This window comes from Diceros bicornis, chromosome 5 (assembly GCF_020826845.1).
Source record: "Diceros bicornis minor isolate mBicDic1 chromosome 5, mDicBic1.mat.cur, whole genome shotgun sequence".
In the NCBI taxonomy this organism is placed as follows: domain Eukaryota; kingdom Metazoa; phylum Chordata; class Mammalia; order Perissodactyla; family Rhinocerotidae; genus Diceros; species Diceros bicornis.
The window spans coordinates 14,642,894-14,665,026 of record NC_080744.1 but is presented as its reverse complement, the minus strand read 5'-3'; the positions used below and the strand labels follow the sequence as shown (position 1 = coordinate 14,665,026).

At 38.9% G+C, this 22,133-nt stretch overlaps 1 protein-coding gene across 5 annotated transcripts in view; it reads right to left on the bottom strand.

Annotated features, from left to right (window-relative positions):
* Positions 1-21,754, bottom strand: part of SNX6 (sorting nexin 6) — a 51,012-nt gene extending 29,258 nt beyond the window's left edge. For 2 of the 5 annotated variants that reach the window (XM_058540739.1, XM_058540737.1), the window contains exons 1-6: positions 21,734-21,754; positions 21,529-21,576; positions 9,233-9,337; positions 8,479-8,589; positions 6,334-6,455; positions 4,313-4,436 (exon numbers count right to left, since the gene is read on the bottom strand). In XM_058540739.1, the coding sequence (XP_058396722.1) occupies positions 4,313-4,436; positions 6,334-6,455; positions 8,479-8,589; positions 9,233-9,337; positions 21,529-21,576; positions 21,734-21,739 (516 nt within the window). In that variant the 5' untranslated portion in view covers positions 21,740-21,754. Of the gene's footprint in view, positions 1-4,312; positions 4,437-5,072; positions 5,196-6,333; positions 6,456-8,478; positions 8,590-9,232; positions 9,338-9,981; positions 10,000-21,528; positions 21,616-21,733 lie in introns of those variants that run through there. The other 3 variants (XM_058540741.1, XM_058540738.1, XM_058540740.1) reach the window with 3 other exon arrangements.
* Between the last annotated feature and the right edge of the window lie 379 nt (positions 21,755-22,133).

Here is a 22,133-nt window from a genome sequence, read left to right as displayed (position 1 = left end):
CTTAGCATGGTATTCAAGACTTTCAACAATCTGGTTCAACTTACCTTTCCACCCACCACCCTGTCCCCAGAGTCTTATGTTTCAAATAATTTTCAAAAGAAGCTCAAAACTATTAGGTTCTCTGTATCTGAAATAGTATCTCCCCTCTCACCAAAAATTCTGTTTAGACTTAATTAAACATCCAAATTAAAGGGCATCTTTTTATGAAATCCTTCCAAACTCCCAGTTAGAATTCACCGCCTTTTTTTTTTTTTTTTTGGTGAGGAAGATCAGCCCTGAGCTAACATCCATGCTAATCCTCCTCTTTTTGCTGAGGAAGACCGGCTCTGAGCTAACATCTATTGCCAATCCTCCTCCTTTTTTCTCCCCAAAGCCCCAGTAGATAGTTGTATGTCACAGTTGCACATCCTCCTAGTTGCTGTATGTGGGACACGGCCTCAGCATGGCTGGAGAAGCGGTGCGTCAGTGCACGCCCGGGATCCTAACCCGGGCCGCCGGTAGCGGAGTGCGTGCACTTAACTGTTAAGCCACGGGGTCGGCCCCTCACTGCTCTATCTTTAGGCCTCCCAATGCACTCTGGTTTGTTTTTTATACTACATTTTTATTAATTCACTCACTTAACAAACCATTAATGAATGTCTATTACAGTCAGGCACTGTGCTGGGAATATAAAGATGATTAAGAGGTGGTCCCTACTCTTAAATAACTTATGGTACAGAGGAGGATACAGAGAAGTAAGCATATGATTAAATACAGTGTGAGGAGTATAATGTTAGAGGTATTCACAGGATACTAGGGGAGCATCCAAGGAATTTAATACAGACTTAGGGGGTGAGAAAGATTAGGCTGGAGGATGAATAACTAGTTGGGAGTTGCTTCAATAACCCAGGCAAGAATTATGAAAGTCAGAACTAATCTTTAGGTCTGGCAACGGAAGGAAGTGGACACCTTCCTAATACAGTAAGAGAATAAAACAGACAGGATTTGGTGACTCCTCAAAGGAACAGGGAATAGGAGTAGGCATGGGTAATTTTCAGGTTTTAAGGAACTTGGAGGTGGTGATACCTTCTTTGAGATGGAGAATATAAAAGGAGGCACAGGTTTAAAGAAGAATTCAGCTGAGGGTAAAATGCCAAGAGGACAGCTAAATGGAGCTTTTCAGGAGGCTGTTTAATAAATATGGCTGGGACTCAAGAGTGATCTAGATTTATAAGTTAAGAGCATATTAGAGTATCTGAAGCCACAGGAGTAGATCAGATCACTTAGGGAGAATTCATAAAATTAGAAGTCTAGAGGAACTTCTAGACTCCTAGAGATCTCAATGAGGAACCTTGGAAAGATCAGATTTAAATGAATGGAGATATGGAGGGAAAAGCCCATGAATGAGACTGGGAAGGGGCCACAGAGTTAAGAGGAAAACTCAGAAGAGATCCCAAAGATCCAGAAGTACATGGGATCCAGCATAGCTAGAAAGATATCAGTCAAAATGGAAAGGCATGATGTAATAGAACATATTAATAGAATAAAGGACAAAAACCACAAGATCATCTCAATAGATGTACTTTTTCACGATAAAAACATTTTTTTCATGACAAAAACACTCAACAAACTAGGAATAGAAGGGAACTTCTTCAACCTGATAAAGATTATCTGTGAAAAACCCACAGCTAACATCATACTAAATAAAGAGTAAAATAGTGAATGCTTCCCTCCTAAGATTAGGACAAAACAAGGATGTCTGCACTTGTCTTTTCTATGAAACACTGCACTGGAGGCTCTAGTCAGGGCAGTTAGATGAGAAAAAGAAATAGAAGACATCCAGATTGGACAAGAAGCAGCAAAATAAAAAACCCAACAAACAAAACAAAAGAAAGCTAATAAATGTGTGTGGCTGCCAAGGTGGTTAAAGGCTGTGGAGGATATAAGAAGTTCACGGATTTGATTTCTGATTGGCTTCCACTTTCCTGAGAATAAGGTCATTATCTATCAAGAGGAACCGCTGCAAGTTGAAATTAGCTTTTACGGAAAATGGGAGAGAGCTGTCTAAAGTCATAACCTTGTTATAAATGATGGAGCAGGGACTCTAGGCTAGATGACAGAGGTAAAGACAAAAAGGCTGCTAACAGGGTCAAAATGAAGGAAAGGTCAAGTGTCTAGATGTATCAGTGAGTCAAAGAACAACTATAATGGAAATAGGGAAAAAAAAAGAGCTATAAGGATGGAAGGCTACTTTTGGGGTCTATAATACTAGGGTTTAAGAACTCAGAGGTCAAGCAGGTCAGCATCACAGCAAGCTCCTGCATGTGGCCACTGATGAGGTAGCAAGAATGAATGGAGGCTCAAGTGTTACATAGGTTAAATATTTAATCTACTGTTAAGTAGACTCAGACTATACCTACTGGAAACGGAGAAGGTGCACAGCTACATTAAGTAAAGCAATACTAAAGGCAATCACTCCTTGCAGCAGTGGCCATTTCTCATACAACTACAGCTGGAACAAGCTTTCTAGACCTCCCGTATGCCCCAACAGCCTTTTTAGACTTCAAGACACCCTGGCCCTACTTCAACAGCTCATCAATCCTGTGACCCTCTGAAACTTAGATAATAGACCAGCACATACAGATTTCTTTTCTAGCACCAGTGAACTGAGAAAAGATCTGAGAAACAGCATTACAAACAAGATTGAGAAAAACCTTTTAATTTTGAGCCCATAATCTTCTACAACCTGTTAAAACACTTACTATTAAAGAATATTTGCAAAACATTTTCCAGTCCATCTTTTTAGGCTTTCTCCAAAACACCATTTGCTGATATTAAAAGAGTTTATTACAATGCATCATCATCATTATCTCTATTAAGCATATATTAGTTTATAAGGAAGAAAAAGAAATCTACCTTAGTGGGAGAAAACTTAGGAAATCCTAAGATTTCTGAAAGCAATTTATAAAGCTGATCTAAATATTTAGTAATCTTTCACTTATTATTTTAACAAATATTTATTTTGTATCTTAAACTGCCAGGCACTATCCTAAAATAGTGATGATACAGTGGTGAAAAATTGAAGTCTTACTCTCAGAGAGCTTACATTTTAGTAGAGGGAACTAGATAATGAATATATAAACAAATTTTAAAAATACAGATACGTAATTTCAGATAGTACTAAGGGCTGTGGCAATGAGACAGAGTACTCGGAGCATGAGGCTACTCTAGCTCAATGGCCTTGTACTCAGATCACCATGCCTCACTTTATACCTATGCTGCTCTACCAAATTATTACTGAGGCTTTAGCCCAGGCCATAAATAAGGCCCAGCAAAAACAAACTTAAAGGTAAAAAAGTGATGACAGCATTCTGTCACGTGTTCTTTCACAATCTTACTTACGAATCATTTTCAGCTTCTTATAATTCATGATATAGCCAGCATTCTTTACAATTTCTAGTTATAAATGACCATATGCCAGTACCACATACCACATTTATGCTTGTGAAAGTACCCATCCTTAAAATGCTCTATTTCTGTGATCTTAAGTTACTGCATACCCTTTTAAAAATTTTCATTTTCTCTACTGTTAGACTCAGGACATTATTATTGTCATATCTACTAAAACCAAACCAGAAGGGCAAATTTATATACACAAAATTATTTGACCTTGATGCTAACTTGTAAGCAAACAAGAACCACGCTACATTTGTTTTCTGCCAAAATTATGAGTTTATTTTGTCATCCAAATATAGATCCCAAGATCCGTATCACCCATCCACTATAAGTTTTTTTGCCAGCACCATGAATGAAGAAATCTTTAAAGCTCCACCACCTCAATCTCTCTTTTTGCACTATAAGGGAGTTTTCAGGCAGGAAGAGAGGGAGGAAAATTAGGAGCGATCAGCACTGAAGAAGGTCAGTTAAACAGATCAAGAGTCACTATTAACCCAAAAACAATATGGAATTCTTTAGCTCAAGCACCTCCCTAAGGAACAGTCTTAGGGAGGAATTCTCCATGAGGCTTGAGAAGACTCCAAACTCAAATTCAGGAAATATTAATCAATTTGATAACCCTATTTCTTAAGAAGTTCACAATTCAGGATGAAAATCAATGTCCCATGTTATAACATGATTTACCATCATTTCTTTAATTAATCTACTCAAGTTTTACTGAAATACTGCATTACCACTGAAAAAGCGTCATTTTTAAACTGCCTTGAAAAATAAGAACATTATAAAAAGGCCTTAAGCCTTTTCTAACTACTCCCTGCCTTTTCCAATGACTCTAAAAATAAACCTCGATCACTGCTTTAATCAATTCAATACTCACATCTTGATTATATTCCAAGAAGACATGGAAATTTAAATCTTTTCTCAAAATCGGATGTGCTGCCACACGACACAGGAACACTTCATGCATTGCAACAGTCTTCTTGAATATTGCCAAATATTCACTAGAAACAATATACAAAATTAAAGGTAAAACACCGTATCAACTAGAAAAGCATCTGCAACAATTTCTTCAGTAAATACTTTTTGAATTATTCCAAATGCAAAATTAGAGGTACAAAGATATAATCCACAAAGAAAGGTTTTAGTTGAACTGGTTAACAAAGTATATAAAACCCAGCTCTGAAAAGACCTCATGCTAGTTAATAGTATTTATACTTAAATGTTAATATTTTTAGGTTTTATGAACCTTTCTTCTGATGCAAATTGATGTTAAAGTAACTATAGGGGTGTGTGTTTTCAACTCCAGAGAAAGTATACTACAAATTATTTGACACAATCTTAATGATTCAATCTCTAGATAAGCATTGCTTTTAAACACCTTAGCACAAAAAATACCAAAACCCAAACCTCAGTAAGCATATTTTCATCTAATGACCCAAACACACAAGAAATAAACACACCATGGAGAGACTGAGTTTTGCCATTACACTGAAGAACTGTGTTTAAAATATTTTAATATCATCAGTGAATCATAGCGATCATATAGTAACAAATGTCAGTTTGGAAAAAAAAACACTCAAGGAAAAGGCCCAACATTCTTGCTTCAACTACGTGCAAGGAGGATAAGTTTTACATACCAGAAAACCAGCAGGACCAATGTTGGGAGAAGTTTGATCTCTGTGAGGGTAGTCATTCAGTGAAGACAAAAAAGAAGGATGCAGAGGATGGAGGTAGCAGTAGAATAAACCCAAGGTTCTCTGTTATCCAACCCCTAACCAGACCACAAAAGAGTCATGATCAGGGCCACTGGAAAACCACAGATTCTTCAATATTCATCTGCTCTGCTAATTTCCAGTTTTCAGTCTTATAAACTGTAAGTATACATCTGTCTGCTATCAGACTACTGCTCGCACCCAGCACTGACAGAATTCTTAAAATATCTGTCACCTTATACTTTGACAAAGAAGACCTACTTTGCTAATTTATCTTGTCAAGAGAGTTTAGCATTCTCAAGAAGAGTCTAGTAGCAGTGTGAATATATGCTTGAAAACTGAACTAAGTGGAAGAGGAGAAAAGGAAATGCATGAAGGGGAGAAATGACCAGAAAGAGTGATGGAGGTGATGATAATGCAAGGAAAATTCTTTCCTTGTACAATTCTCAAAATACAGAGAAACAATACATGGCAAATCCAAAATTACTTCACACGTTTAATAAAAGGGGAAAAATTCTGCATGTTCAGCAATTACAATAAAAATGAAATAGAAATCATCTCAATTTTTTTCAAGGATTTAATACATTTCTAGTATATATGAAACTAATAATCATTTAATGAAAAATATTTTAAAACTATTCTCACTTTACTTTGCTCCTACTCTTTTCCCTTCAGCCAGAAGCAATAGGCAGAGAAAAGAGGAGGGGGAAATTACACACACACACACCCCACATACATTTTTCTTTAAGGAAAACAGAATGTATGCAAAGAGTTGCTCAGCGCATATTTCTAAGAGAAACAGAAGTTTTGGTAGTATGCACGTGTTGAAAGAAGAGAACTAGGTTGGTAATGACTAAGGCCTTGTAAGTAAATGAAAAAAAAACAATTTACATTCTGCTTTAAAAAGACATTTCCCTTTCCACTATTTTTTATAAACTTCTGGATCCTTCATTTTCAATTTTCAGTCTATTTAAAACATTAATTTAAAGAATTTTACAATGCAATTATTCCATAATTTTCCTGTAGGCTCTGATCATGATCATTAACACTGGTTGTGTGGCTTAAACCTGCATCTTTCAGAAAGGGTCACTATGGTGAAATGATTAAAAGGATGGGATATCAGAGAGCACAAAAAAAGGCATTAAAACAAGCACAATTAACAACAACAACAAAAAAAGTCACATACGCTTCCAGTTCCTGTTTCATTTTTGTGAATTCTTCCTTCGTCATGGACCCTTCTCCTTCTCCAAGCTTCTGTAGTTTTTCCCTTGAAGCATCAAAATCAGGTCTTGGTGGTGCTGGTGGGATCTATAACAGAACCAAATCACTAATTTTAAAGACTATTTAATTGTTTGCCGCAGTTGTACTACTGCCACCATAAAAGACTGTCTCTGTGAGAGCTAAACATATCCTGAATGAACCAGGCACCAGGAATATCCCAAGTCACATTACAGAATTTGATTAGGTCTAGAAATTAAGATCCTTCAGGTGCTTTACATTAAAGAAGAAATACAGCTGAGCAATATTTCCTGGTATTAGGACAGTAGTTCCCAAACATAAATCTGCAGATTCCTATGTGGCAACCTAGAGTCCTCAAATGTACATGCACATTAAGTTCTGACCATATATTAAATGAGTATGTATAGCAAATAAGCATACCATTTTTCAAAAGTATGCAGATAGCATGATTAAATACATATTTTTTTATATTAATGAATTCGTAGGAGCTTTACGCTATTGTGTTTTTTAAAATTAATGGATGCTAATAATAAGATCCAGCAAGGGATGTTAAAAAGGGTTTCTCGATTGGAGGAGAGTACCAGAAGTAGAAAGCACTGACTTAAAAACAAGACAATACCATACAGATTAATGACTAACCTCATTCTATTCACCCACAGTAAAGGAGTAAGTAAGCACTTATCTTAAATAAAAATATAAGATCTAGCAGAGACATGTCACTCTAGGGAAGGACATAAGAAAAAAATTTATCTTAGGAGGAAGGGGCTACAAGTAAGAACTGTTAAGGGGAAATGATGGAAAGTAAAGAGAGCAAGTAAGACAAGAGGGAAAAAAGCTAAGTAGGGGGGAAAAGTTAAATGAGAAGGACTACAAGAAAAGGGTTACACCAAGGAAGGCAATAGGGAACAAAGCATCACGTATAGTTCAGAACATTCGCTGACGCCCGCACACAGAGTCTACTATGTGCAGGCATGAGGCAGAGCAATGGGCATATAAAGATAGATAAGAGAGTCATGGTCTTTGAGGAGTGTTTAGCCTATGGAAGGAGAAAGTAGTAAGAAAATGCCATCAGACAAGAAGATGAAGAAAAAAAGGTGAAAATAGGATGAGAAGAGAAGGAGCTTCCAGGTTGGTGAACACATTGACATGCCAGGAGGAGGAAGGCGGTGCGCCTGGAGAGGGCATGAAAGCTCTGCGCCAACCGCCCTCCCCATACCTTGTCTATGCATCTCTTCCATTTGGCTGCTCCTGAGTTGTATCCTTTATATAAACCAGTAATAGTGGCAAAAAAAAAAAGAATGCACTGCCAGCTGTCCACCAAACTGAGCTGTAGAAAGAAAAAGCAGCACGGGGCCAGCCCGGTGGCGTGGTGATTAAGTTCGCACACTCCACTTTGGCAGCCCAGGGTTTGCAGGTTCGGATCCCGGGCACGGACCTACGCACTGCTTATCAAGCCATGCTGTGGCCGGCATCCCACATATAAAAATAGAGGAAGATGGGGACAGATGTTAGCCTAGGGCCAATCTTCCTTAGCAGAAAGAGGAGGATTGGCAATGAGATGTTAGCTCAGGACTAATCCTCCTCATCAAAAAGAAAAAAGAAAAAGAAGCAAATGACTGAGAAGGAGTGACCACAAGTATGAAGATGGAATCAGGTCAAGATGATTTCAAGGAAATCAAATGAAACTAAGTTTCAGAAATCTGAATGTGGTCAACAGGTGAGGCGCAACATCTGGTGCACATTTAGATTAGATAACCTCTTAAGGAGCCCTCCAACTCTAAAGATCTGTCTACCTAAGGGGTCAGAACCAGGATGGTTTGTAACATCCCTTAATTAACCCATAGGACAAGCCTTTTTCAATTCTAATAAATAGTAAGAATTTAAGTTTAAATGAGGGAGCAGAACATACCTATATTCCCACGCTCCCAAACAAGACAACTCAGGATGAAAGGTTTTAGCCAATTATGTTTTATAACTGGCAATTTTAAAAAATTACATCAGTTCACTAAAAATGCTTAACAAGATTTCAACACATAATAAAGTATCTAAAAAGCTCCTAAAAATGGGATTAAAATGGAACCTCAACACTTACAATGTAACCTGCATAGTCTTCATTTTCAACGAAGGAATCGTGAAGCCAGATAAATTCCTCATGTTGTCGAACAACAGAAAACTCATTTTGTTTAAAATTTGGCAATGAACTCTGCAAAGATAGAGATTCTCTCGAATAAAAATCAAAATCACACTAAAAAGCTTTTAATAAACATTTTATATTTTATTTTTTTAAATTAGTCTCATATGAAAGATCATCAGTACTCTTAAACTCTATTATGAAAACCCTGAGACACTCAGACAAAATTACCTTGTGATCTCTGAGAAACAGGTTGACAGCCTCTTATTATATTGCACCGCTATCATTATTTAAAAGTTATCCTATTAATATACATATATCAAACTCAACTATTTAAACAAAGGAAAATAGATCCGCAATTTGAAAATGTGCCTGAGAACGGAAATCTAAAGAGAAAATTATTTGTAAGACAGTAATTTGATTAACTGAAGGAACACAAAATTGAAAGTAACAAGAATGGTAAAAGATTACTAAAAGTCTACAGAAAATTATATTTGCATTATGCCTAGATTCTATGATTAATTCTTAAATGTTAATCTTTAAAAAGTACCAGAAGAAACTTTTTTAAAAAGTTTTTTTAAATAGTAGCAATGAATTATAAACTATAATAGTTTCTAATTATGTTCAAAACCAAAGTTCCAGTCAATACATTATTACAAATGTAACATTATTACAATAAATAGCTAAAATAATACAAACACAAAATCACATTTACCTTTGTGTGAACAGTGAATTTTACTTTATCTCTCTCACTAAGAGCATCAGAAATGTCCACCTGCAGAGCAGCATCACTTTGAAGATCTACATTTATTGCTTTAAGCTAGAAAAAGAAAATAATACCTTAATGAAAATTCTGAGCTTTTACATAATTTCATTCTTCTCCAAGACAATAACGCAATGCAAAAACAAAACTAAACTAAAATAACAAAAGAATCTTAAATCTAAAAAAGTACTGAAGTTCGTTTAATCTACATATACATATTTTGGGGCAGGTGCTTTGGGTATGTTATCTTAACCAATTTTCATTCTACACCATTCAACTATACTTTGCTTCGAATGAGTCAACGTGCTAACCATGATTCATTATAGTTTCACCCAAAAAGTAAACTATTTTCCAAGAAGATGGTCCATTAAAGTTCAAGGGTTCTAAAATTAAGGAATCTATCTACCTTTAAGAACAAGAAAAATAATAAAAAGAATACTGGCCAATAATTTTAACTCTATTGCTTATTTTAATTCAGGAACATACAATGAAACTACTAAATATACTCAAATATGTCACATACATGTAAAGTGCTAAGAAAAATGCTAACATACAGTAAATACTCAATAACTCCTGTGATAGCAATTAAATTTCACATTTTACTCTATAAGCTTTAATACACTCAAAGAACTGAATATGTTCCCTATTTAGTGCTTCCATTTACTTGCCTATGAGAAGACTTTTCCACTTATAATTCTTACCATTCTTAAATTTCATCCATTTTTCTTCCCCTTTAAACAAACAAACATTCTAATAAGTTTGGGTAATTTGGAGACATATAAAAGAATCAAATACACTAAAAGATATAATAAAGTCTTAGCCAGCTGCAAAGATATGAAACATTTTAAGTCTAATTAACTAGCCTGCTTCAAATACTCTAGTTGTAAAACCCAGGACTTACTTTGGGAATCTCACCTAGGTAGCATCTCAAATTTCAATTACAACGTAAATGGAAAAAATACTGGAAGCAAATTGTATATACTCTATGATCTCAATTATATTTTTTCAAATGCATACATAAAAGGCTTATAGGAAGTACAACAAAATGTGAATAATGCATTTTCTTCTTTATATATTCCTTTATTCTCTCAAACTTCCACAACAGGTACGTATTACTTTTACAAATAGCAAAAAAGTAAGCCTTCTTTACAGAAATCCTGTGATTTATTAAAAGATGAATTTTGTGAAGTTTTTCATTAAATAGGGTTGTTTAACTTTATTAGTAATAAAAAAAGCAATATGGGGCTGGCCCATGGTGTGGCAGTCGAGTGCGCACGCTCTGCTGCTGGCGGCCCGGGTTTGGATCCTGGGTGCACACCGACACACCGCTTGTCGGGCCATGCTGTGGCGGCGTCCTATACAAAGTAGAGGAAGACTGGCACGGATGTTAGCTCAGGGCCAGTCTTCCTCAGCAAAAAAAGAGGACTGGCATGGATGTTAGCTCAGGGCTCATCTTCCTCACCCAAAAAAAAAAAAAAAAAAAGTAGTAATATACTATTTCATTTTGCACTACTGGTTCTAGATTGAATAAACATATAAAAAAATAAATACTGTTATATAAAATCCAATTTAAGATTCACAGAAGAAATTAATCATGGTTTAAATGGTGTGATACCATCTATGATGGCTTTTAATAAAAATTTTATTGATAACTTTAATAAATTTGTATTAAGCTAAATGTCAATCAGTAACCATATTTTTAAAAGTTTATACTATAAACTTACATGAAAACATTTAAAAATAAGGTTTAAAAATTGTTATTGTACTCAACATTATAGGTAGCCCATTGTCTAATAAAAGAAATGAAATTAAAAGTTGCCTTGAGGTACAACGAAGTTTTCTTTTCCATTTTCCAACTACCTTGTTGCCTCTGCAATATTGGAAACAATATTGGAGAACTCTGTTCTTTGGTTTTTTCATTTCTATTTAGTCTTAATCAGGTCTTACTGCTGTCCTTACCACCTCTTCTCCAACGCTTACTTTAATTCTAGTTTAAGAAGTCTGTTTCCTGGGGCCAGCCCAGTGACGTAGTGGTTAAGTTCGAGTGCTCTGCTTTGGCGGCCTGGGGTTTGCAGGTTCGGATCCCAGGCATGGACCTACATACCGCTCAGCAAGGCACGCTGTGGCGGCATCCCGTATACAAAGTAGAGGAAGATTTGCACAGATGTTAGCTCAGGGACAATCTTCCTCAAGCAAAAAGAGGAAGACTGGCAATGGATGTTAGCTCAGGGCCAATCTTCCTCACCAAAAAAAAAAAAAAAAGGAAAGAAAGAAATCTGTTTCCTTTTCTCTCTTTACTCACATTCTGGCCACTTTTAAGATGTTTATTGTGGTAGGCTAAACAATGGCTCCCCAAAAGATATCCACATCCAAATCCCTGGAACCTGAGCATCTTACCTTATCTGGCAAAAAAGGGCTTTGCAGGTCTGACTAAATTAAGGATCTTGAGATGGGGATTAGCCTGTATTATCCAGGTGGGCCCTAAATAGAATTACGTGTATCCTTACAAAAGGGAAGCAGAGGGAGATCTGGCACAGACAAAAGAGAAGGCAACATGCCTGTGGAGACAGAGATTACAGTGATGGAGCCACAAGCAAAAGATTGCAGGCAGCTCCCAGAAGCTGGAAGAGACAGGTAACTAATTCTTCCTGAGAGCCTCAGGGAGCGTGGCCCTGCCAACACCTTGATTTCAGCTCAGTGATACTGATTTCAGACTTTTGGCCTGCAGAACTATGAGAGAATAAATTTCTGTGGTACTAAGCCACCAAGTTTGTGGTAATTTATTACAGCAGCCACAGGAAACTAATAAATTTATCATACAGTTTTTGGAATAACATCCTTGGCATTTCTCCATTTCTTATGTTTTCATTGCCTAGTCTAGCATTTCCCAAACACAACTGATAAGAATCAACCTGGGTGCTTGTGAAAAAATACAGAATCCCAGACTCTACCACAGACCTAGCAAAACAGAATCTTCAGGCAAAGTGCCTTAAAAACTGTATTTGGGAACACTAACTTAGATTTTCAGGGCTGTCTTTGCCTTTACATTCTATCAAAACTTCAACTCAACTAATAGTTTTTTTTTAATGATTATAAAAAATATTTTTGTCAGATTTCATATCTACATGTACATTTTTATTTTCAGACTTATTTTATATTTTTAGCCATTGGTCTATCAATTTGGAAACACACCTTTCAGGATTTCTACATTTAAACAGCTGTTATTTCTCTAACTATGCATGGTGACGGATGTCAACTAGACTTATTGCAGTGATCATGTCACAATGTATACAAAGGTTGAATCATTACGTTGTACACCTGAAACTAACATGTCAACTATACCTCAAAAATAAATAAATAGCTTCCAATTTAAGATTATTCCAAATTATTAAAATATTTCTCTTTCTTCCATTTCCCTATCCTTGTATACCAAATACACTGTTTCCCTTTTTTTGCTTTTTTCTGCTAGTACAACACTTGGCTTTTTTTTTATTGTAACTTTTATCAATAAAAATATTCCTATAGGGGCCGGCCCGGTGGCGCAAGCGGTTAAGTGCGCGCGCTCCGCTGCGGCGGCCCGGGGTTCGCTGGTTCGGATCCCAGGCGCGCACCGACGCACTGCTTGGCAAGCCATGCTGTGGCGGCGTCCCATATAAAGTGGAGGAAGATGGGCACAGATGTTAGCCCAGGGCCGTCTTCCTCAGCAAAAAAAGAGGAGGATTGGCGGATGTTAGCACAGGGCTGATCTCCTCACAAAAAAAAAAAAAAAAAAATATTCCTATATTATATATTTACCACTTTTAGTCTTGGATTCTATTTTTTTAGGTATAGTTTACATACAATGAAATGCAGATTTTAAGTATATAGTTTGAAGAGATTTAACAAATATACAGGTTACACCCCTGTAATCACGACCATAATCAAGACATGGAACATTTCCATCACCCCCAGAAGTTCCCTCCTTTACTTTTATGCCTCAACTTTCTTACTTTTTAACTCTTCTGTAAATTCTCTTGTATGCCTTACTAAAGCATATTATCCATTTACATATCGCCTTAATAGCTATTAATTCCATTTACCATTTGTCTTTTTCATTCTTTTAACAAATGAGTTCTACAACTGATCTCAGGAAAATGTGTATGAACCACAAATGTGGTCACAGCAAAATGCTTATGGTGAGATTCTGACTCCTTTAACTTATCTTTCATACTAAGTTCAAAATATCAAGTAAAGCGTTCATTCTGGTTCTGCGTCTTCCTATAGTCAGTTCCTATATACACTTCACACCTCACATAATTTTTTCCATTTCCTGAGCCTAAGGGAAAAGTAGACATAAAAAATTATTTTATTTGACAATAAGATTTGCTTCACACAAGTAAGGCTTTTTTTTTTTTTAAGTCCTGTTTCTAATAACTAAGACGTATAATGGAAAATCCATCCAATAAAATAAAGTCATCCCCCACATCAGTACAAAATTTTCACTGAAAGCTAAGGTACTATCATTTTTCATCAATTCTAGATGCATATTTTTCACATTTTAACATATCTGAAATAGGGATGCTTTTCAATTGATGGACAAATTACAGTTTAATTGGCAATATTTTTTCTTTGTTAGTGGTATATAAAATATATCTTTTCTAATCAATTGCACCTTAGATTTGATAAAATATCATATTGTAAATTTAGTGTTAATTAGATGAAATATACACAGACTCTCCAGGTGGATTTTCTTCTTTGTTTAGAGAAGTCACTAATTTTAGAGAGTTTTTATTAAGGGAAAGAGTCAAAGCAAACAACTTGTGATTCATCAACATTTAATTAACTTTCCGCAACCAGTGAGGTCGGTTTGTCTGAGGAAATTCTAATTAGACTACGTTCACTAGTTTAATCCTTATCTGGGCCAATAAACTTTGTACTTTCTTTTGTCAGAGACTGACTAGATAAAACATTTGTCTCATGGTCAACAGAAAGACTAGGACAGAGAAATGGATTAAGTAACACAAATACAATATCATTATAAAAAATAATTTAAAGACACTGCCCTATTGCTGACATTCACTATTAGTTTACTACACTGACTTGTTTACTGTAAAGTACCTACCTTAGAACATTCCTTAAAAATTAGTTATCTTTTGCCAGAAAAGCAAATGTACAGAGACAGACGGATGGATGAAGAAAAGAAGGAAACTAACTTGGATTACTGCAACAGCCTCCCAAGTGGTCTCTTGCTTCTGCCCTTCCACCTGTTTCTTATACAGCCCCCGGAAGGACCCTGTTAAACTAGAAATCATTCCTCTGCTCAAAGCTTAAGGGGTTCCCACTTAGAGAAATGCCAAAGTCCTTACAGTGACCCACCAGGCCCTATAAAATCTGCATTAGACATTGTCTTTCTGACTAATCTATTATTCCTCTGGCTCACCGCAGCCCTGCCATATGGCCTCCTTGCTGTTCCTTCAACACACCGGCTGCTGCCACCTCAGGAGTCTTTGCACTTACTGTTCCCTCTGCCTGGAACATTCTGCCCCCAGATATCTATGTGCATGGCTCACTCCCTCATTTCCTTCATCGTCATTACTGAAATGTCACCCTCTCAGGAAGGCCCTTCCTGGCCACCCTATCGAAAACTGCAGCTCAACCCCCCTTCACCCCAAAATAATCCCTATCCCACCGTCATTTCCTGTCAGTTCTATGAGGACACAGATTTTTGTTTGTTTTGCTCGTTGCTATATTCCCAGTGGAGGCCCTCAACAAATACTTGTTGAATGGGGCCGGTCCCGTGGCTTAGCGGTTAAGTGCGCGCGCTCCACTACTGGCAGCCTGGGTTTGGATCCCGGGCGCGCACTGATGCACAGCTTCTCTGGCCATGCTGAGGCGGCGTCCCACATACAGCAACTAGAAGGATGTGCAGCTATGACATACAACTATCTACTGGGGCTTTGGGGGAAAAATAAATAAATAAAAAAATCTTAAAAAAAAAAACAAAAAACTTGTTGAATGGAAAGGAGGGAAGAGTAGCAAATAAGGTGGTAACCAGAACTGTTTTCAGGTAATTACAGTACAATCATTGAAAGACCTCATGAGACAGACAGAAGTAAATTCTGCTAAGCTCACTAATTCAGGCCAAATTTTACATCTATTTAACTTCTAGCCCAGTTATCATTTTGGAAGTCCTGTAATACATCATTTCCATTATTACTATGTGCCCTGTATACCCAGCAGTCAGATCAATGGTTGATTATACATACATTTTCTGGAAACTGGCTTCGGAACCAGATTTCCTCTCATATACCATACCAGAAACAACAAAACATTACTAGGGTCACATGATATGTCACTCCAACACCTTTTCTGCTGGCCCCATCAACTCCCAATGCTCTTTTGCCATACCTGGCTTGCAAATTCCCACCTTTAGGATCAATTCAACCATCAATTTTCTTTGCCTTTATAGTGTGAGTTGCTGAGTATGGCTAGAGAAAAGTCACCACTGGCATTTCCAACTAGATTTCCTCTCACGTATCATACCAGAAACAACAGAACATTAGTAGGATAGTACCAATGGGGTTTACCTACGCATTCCCTCGAAGTCAAAGTTAATATTACTGGTAGGACAAATATAACACTTCACTCTTTAGACAGGATACCAATATGTATTTATTTAATAAACCTTTTTTTAGCACTTACATGCAAACAACTGTCCTAGGTATTGAGGAGGATATAAGGTAAACAAAAAGCCTTGCTTCAAGAAATCTGTTTGTTGTGAGGAAGACAATCAACTTTATGAAATAAAACATAAACTTAAGTGTTTCCCATTCTCTTCTCCCCACCACTTTTATTATGTGCACAATTTGACCTTATCAATACCTCCAGTCCTGAGACCTTTCCACATATCTCCAGGTGGTCAGCCCCTCTCTGCTTCACTCCTTTTGCAATCCACTCCATGAAATGTCACTCCAATACCTTTCTCACTGGTCCTGTCAACTCTCATTGCTCTTTTGCCATACCTGGCTCACAAATGCCCACACTCAGGATCAATTCAACCATCAACTTTCTTTGCTTTTTGAGCTGTTGAGTGTGGCTAGAGAAGTCACAACTCTTTACCTTGGTCCACTACAAATTAATGGTCTCTAAATTAGGCACTTACAACCACTCAACAGTACTAAGCAGATCTGCTCAGCTCCCCTTCAGCTACTCCAAACTTGTACTACCTCAACCCTCTACCACATTTCTACCCCCTACGCTCAACAAGTGACCTTGCTTCCCACATCCCAGAGAAATAAACACTAGCAACTGTTTTTCCCTGACTCATCAATAAACCTTTCTAAAAACGAATTTGGCCTCACCACCTTCTCTGCATTCTCTCCAGAAGTGGTATGCTGTGGAGGGCTGAGCTGTCTGTCCACCTGAGCAACTGATCTTCCTGTCTGCTCCAGGACCTGCTCACACACTGCTCCTCTAGTCAAGCTAGCCTTGGTTTCACAAAACCTTCACATAGTGAGTCCCTAATTTCCAAATCCAATACTATTCAGTCTGTGTGACTTCTCTGTGGTACTCTGCCTTGGCAATCATTCTGACCACTTCCTCCTTAAAACTCTCTCAGCTTCTGGGGACTCCTCTCATTCTCCTCCTACCCCTCTCAACTCCATTAATTAGACCATTTCTTCCCCCTGGCCCTTAAATGTTGGTTTCTCCTCTGTGCTACACAGCCTTAGCAACCTCAGCCATTCTTGACTAATAACTCCTAAATTTCTATCTTCAACTCAGACCTCTTGTTCTATGCTCCCAATCAGAATTTAGAGTTACCAACTAGACATATCTACCTGGATGTGTTCACTTATGAAACAAGTGAGTGCTTTCAATTGACTGCAGTGTCCCAGGTGCTGGGGACAGAGCAGTGAAATGACACGATCCTCATCCTTATAGATCTTATATTCATTTTCTCCTTCTCTTCTGCCCAGCCCATGTACTTATTCAGTCACTATACCCTGTCAATTCCATCTCCTAAACATCTCTTTGCTATGTCCCCTCCTTCACCCCCTCTTCCACTGCCTTAGTTCTACCTTCATCATTTCTCATCTGGACTGTTGCAATAGCTGTTAACTGGTTTCTCTGCTTGCTGAAAGGAAGCCTCAAACCACTCTCCACATCAGAGTAATCTACAATGCTATTTTCTAGGCATTCATCTTTCCCGGAGTAAAATCCCTCAGGACTTCCCACTGCCCAGAGTCTTTATCACGAGCTTTACACTCTTATCTGTACTATCCATATATCTACCTCTGCAATCCCTGCTTCTGGTAAAAACAAGCGCTCCAGCTGGAAGCAAATTCCTACACATGCTATCCTCTCTGCAGGGAAGCCTCCTTTCCTACAAAATTCCTGATCAACATTTAAGACTTAGCTCATTTAGGAGACAGCATAATGGTTAAGAGGCCAGGACCTACAGCTAGACTGCCTGAGTTGCATCCAGCTCTTACTGGCTGTATGACCTTGGGCAAGATGTTTAATCTCTCTGAGACTCAGTTTTCCTTTCCAAAGGAGGAATAATAGCACCTACGTCACAGGGATTTAAGACTTGAGTTAATATATGGAAAGTTCCCGGCACGTAGTAAACGCTATACCAGTGTGTAGCTATCATTACATCTTCACTAGTCCCCCTCCCCCAAAGTGAACCACTCTCTCCTTTGTACTCTCCTAGCACTTTATCCTAAGTCCCTCACTACACAAGATGGTCTCAGGGCAGGAACTTTCTCTTCTCCCTCCGCCAACATTCATCTTCTTATTCTCTGCCAACACAATCTGTCACATTTTTATCTGAAATAGCTATCACTAAATGTGGAATGTGTTCAAGCTAAATACTGAGCAGGTACAAAAGAAAATGTAAACATCTGGGCCAAGTCTTAAAAGATAAGTCAAATTTCAAGTGAGAAAAAAACACCAGTCCACAAGACTGAAGAGCATGCATAGAGCAGACATTCAAGTCCAGAGGTGCTTGGGCAATGACAAGTAGACTAGATTGAGCCTAGAGTGATGGTGGCAGGGAGCATATTAAGAAATGAAGCCAGCCTGAAATGTTTATGAACAGTGTTGAATGCTAGCCTAAGGAGTTTGGACCTTGCTGTGAAAAGAATGGGGTCTCAGTCCTTTTGACCAGTGGTGCTCTGTGATTTAATCCTTTTAGTTAGCTAACTAGAAGTAATGTGAAGGCTGGATTGGAAAGCAGCAAGGCGGGAGACAGAGACCAACGACAGGTACTGCTACAATTCGGTAAGAAATAGCAAGGACCTTAACTGGGGCCATGCAAATGAAAGATGCGATGAACAACATTTCCGAGGTGAAATTTACCGGCTTCCTGATTATTCTGATATGGGGATGAAGGATATGATGATGCAGCTTTCTTGCCTGCTTGACTGAAAAATGATGACATTAATGAGATAAGGAATACAGAGGAAGGAGCAAGGCTAGGAGTCCAGGAGAGGTGTAGTTACTCCACCTGAAGTAATTTTGAAAATAATAAACATATTATTTAGAATTTGAATCAAATGCTAAGAGAATTAGGCCATCACACTGGCATCCTGTGCTCTTTTAACAAGCATCTCAGAGTACAATATGTCCAGTTCAAAGAGCTCATTTGTTTACTAAATAATATGTTATTGCCTTTCATCTGGGGGAAAAAAAAAACCCTATTATGGAGAGGTGTGGCTGAAGAGATCAAAAAGTGGCTAATGATTTTCAATATTGTGCTTTTCTTAAAGTCTGCTTTTTAAGCTTCTCACAGAACAATATTTTCTTAAGCCTGTAAGATTCTCTTCTGTTCCAAATATCAGGATGAAAATTTAAGACTGCTTAAAAATTTCTTTAAAAATACTGGCTTTAATTTCGCTTACTTGCTGTTTTGTTTGAAATGCTTGCACTGCTATTTTTGAATCTGTGATGTCCCATCTGCAATGCATATCAAATATACACTTTAGGCTTTTTCTCCATCAACTCTCCTTCTTAAAAGGCTGAACAAGACAATCTAAACTAAAAGTGCAATGCCTAAAAGTTCTAATTATGGCAATCTATTTCTATCAGGACAAACACAAGGAAATTTAAACAGGCCAGACATTTCTGTTCCTAAAACAAGGAAATAAGCAGGATAAATTTGTACATCCATAATCAACTTTCAGTGCACAATGGAATCTTCTTGGGTGCTCGTTAATAGTTATCTGTCCTTCTCCCCACCTCATGAGATTAATTTACTAGGGCGAGAACCCAGAAACTTTTATTTTCAAACACCCCAGGTGATTCTGATGCAAGTGTTTCAAGGCCACGTGGAGAAATACTCACACTGGTCTCATGCCAGAAACTTGGTTTAAAGTCCACCTCTCCCACTCACTGGCTGTGTGACCTCACACTACTTAGTTTCTCTGAGGTTCAGATTTCTCATCTGTAAAAGGCGGACACTAAAAGCTTCAAAAGGATGATGAGAGGATATAAGGAAACACTTAAAGAAGTGCTTAACACAGTGCCAGCTATGATTATTACACACTATGATTAACCCAGTCCCACAGGACAAAAACAAGGAAGAACTGGACATGTATACATACTCATCATAACATTCTAAATGCTTTCTAATTTATGGTAATGTTTTTTCCATCTTCATATTAAAATTTTCATCTACAAGATTCTACAAGAACCTCCTGGTCAGACATGCTCTTTGTCTCCCTCTCCCTTTAATTTTGTAACTTTTCTGAAAAAAGTTTTTGGACACATTACTTAATTGGTTCCAGTTCCATAAGCAAATCTTAACAAAGGCATAAAAGAACACAAATATTCACCAGAAAATACTCTACTTTTCACATAAACATAAATATTCAAAAAATTAATACTTTTACTGAACATTAGTCAGATTTTACAAGAGCAAATCCTGTTTGCTTTTCCTGGTAGACCTCAAAAATAAGACACAAAGTTGTTATCTAAATAAAGAAGGCTATATGCTTTGTATTTAGAAAAATCAGTTTGTGCTATAATCAATTCCTCCCATTTCACTAAAGAAATCTGCTGGTTTCCCCTATTTAAAACCCCACATATAATTTATAAGTGGTGATCTAACTCTACTGTCTTATCCCAGAAGATACATTAAAACACACACTTTGTTTTAAAATTCATTAGAAACTAAAAGTTTTAGAAACAATCAGAAATCCTATATGATGCTTTCGCACTAACTAGAAATTCTAAACCATCATTTTGTGTAAACTGAGAAATTTATCAATTCATTATTTATAAAATAAAAATACGTAACACTCTGCATCCTTCTTACCATTTGAAAGCTTTATAAAGGTCATCAGTTAATACTATCTCATACTTAAAAAACAATAATACCTTACAAGAATATTTTATCGCCTACCAAAAATCGACTAACAAATGTGTCTCTCGCATTATCTAAGATGAATAAGTAAAGGCAAAAAATGGGCAACTAAGTGCAGGCTGTTAAATGTGAAGGAACCGTGGAACCTTGCTGAGCTGCAATCATCATGTCAATGTTTTTCAAGTGCTCACTTGTACAAGGCACTGTACAGATTACCATCCTTCAGCCAAGGCAATTGGGGGGGGGAGAGAGGGAGGGAGGCGCTGGGGCCCTGAAGGCCCTTTCTGAAGTGGAATTCAATTCTCCTCAAAACAACACCAAAGGAACTCTACAAAAGATGTATTTTGGGGACATTAAGAAAAGTGAAGGTACCGTGGGCTACCAGCACTTTGCAAAATCTGGTAGGATACTGGAGAAGAGTTAAGATTCGGTGACTTTAAAATACCTTGCAAAGGGGTAATTTAGAACAAGCCTGTACACTGTTTTACAGGAGAGAAGGGCGGGCGGGGGCGGGTTCGAGAGGTCCACAGGGGAGAAAATTGAAGGTGCCGCCAGGAAGGTCTGAGGATGGGTTTCACAGCCACCGAAGTGGCGGGGCCGGGGGTCCAGCTCCGGCCTCCACCTCCTCTTCGACACCTGCACCCCGACCCTGCCGGGCGAGGAGGTCCCCCGAGGGTCCAAGCTAGGGCGGGGCACAAGAAAGCGGCCGCGGTCCCGGGAAATCAGAACCGAGCGGCCCCGGGCGAGGAAGAGCTGCAGGAGGGCGGGGCAGGGCGCGGCGGCGGGGAAACCGAAAGCAGGCCGGCGGCGAAGGGGCGCCGCGCGGCCGAGGACCCCTCTTCGCACCACACCCCGGGCCAAAGCGTGGGAAGGAGGATCTCGCGAACCAGGAGGCACAACTTACTCCGCGGTCCTCTTCCGAGAGGAAGTCGGGGCCGTCGTCCAGGCCTTCCTGCGTGGTCGGCAGGGCCCGGAGCGCCGGAGAAGAGGATGGAATGGGGGAAACACAAAGGCAGACATTAGTGCCAGGCCGGCGCGGCCCCCGTGCCCGCCCCGCGCCCGCCGCCCCCACCGCGCGCCCGGGGCCCGGCGCCGGGCAGAATACCCACCATCATGGCCGCTCTGAGGCGAGGGCCGGCGCAGGCGCGCACCGCACCGCGGCCGAGGAGAGCCGGCGGCGCGGGCGAGGGGGCGGGGCCTCGGGCAGCCCGCCCCGCCCCGCCCCGGCGCAGGGGCCGGGGTCCGCGAGGGAAGAAGCGGGGCAGCAGGGCCGTCCGCGCAGGGTCGGAGCGCCCAAGTCAGAGAGGGCTTGAAGGCCCAGACCCACTTGGCTGGGGGCAGGTCGTGCCTGGCTGGCTCTGACCCAGGAAGGGCCGAAGGCCACCCAGGGAGCTGTCCAGTTTCCTTTCCCTGAGGGATGCAGCGAAAAACCGAGCAAGCGCCCTCCGGAAGCCACATAAATATCTAGTCTTTGTATCGTGCCACACGATAATTAATCACAATTAATAT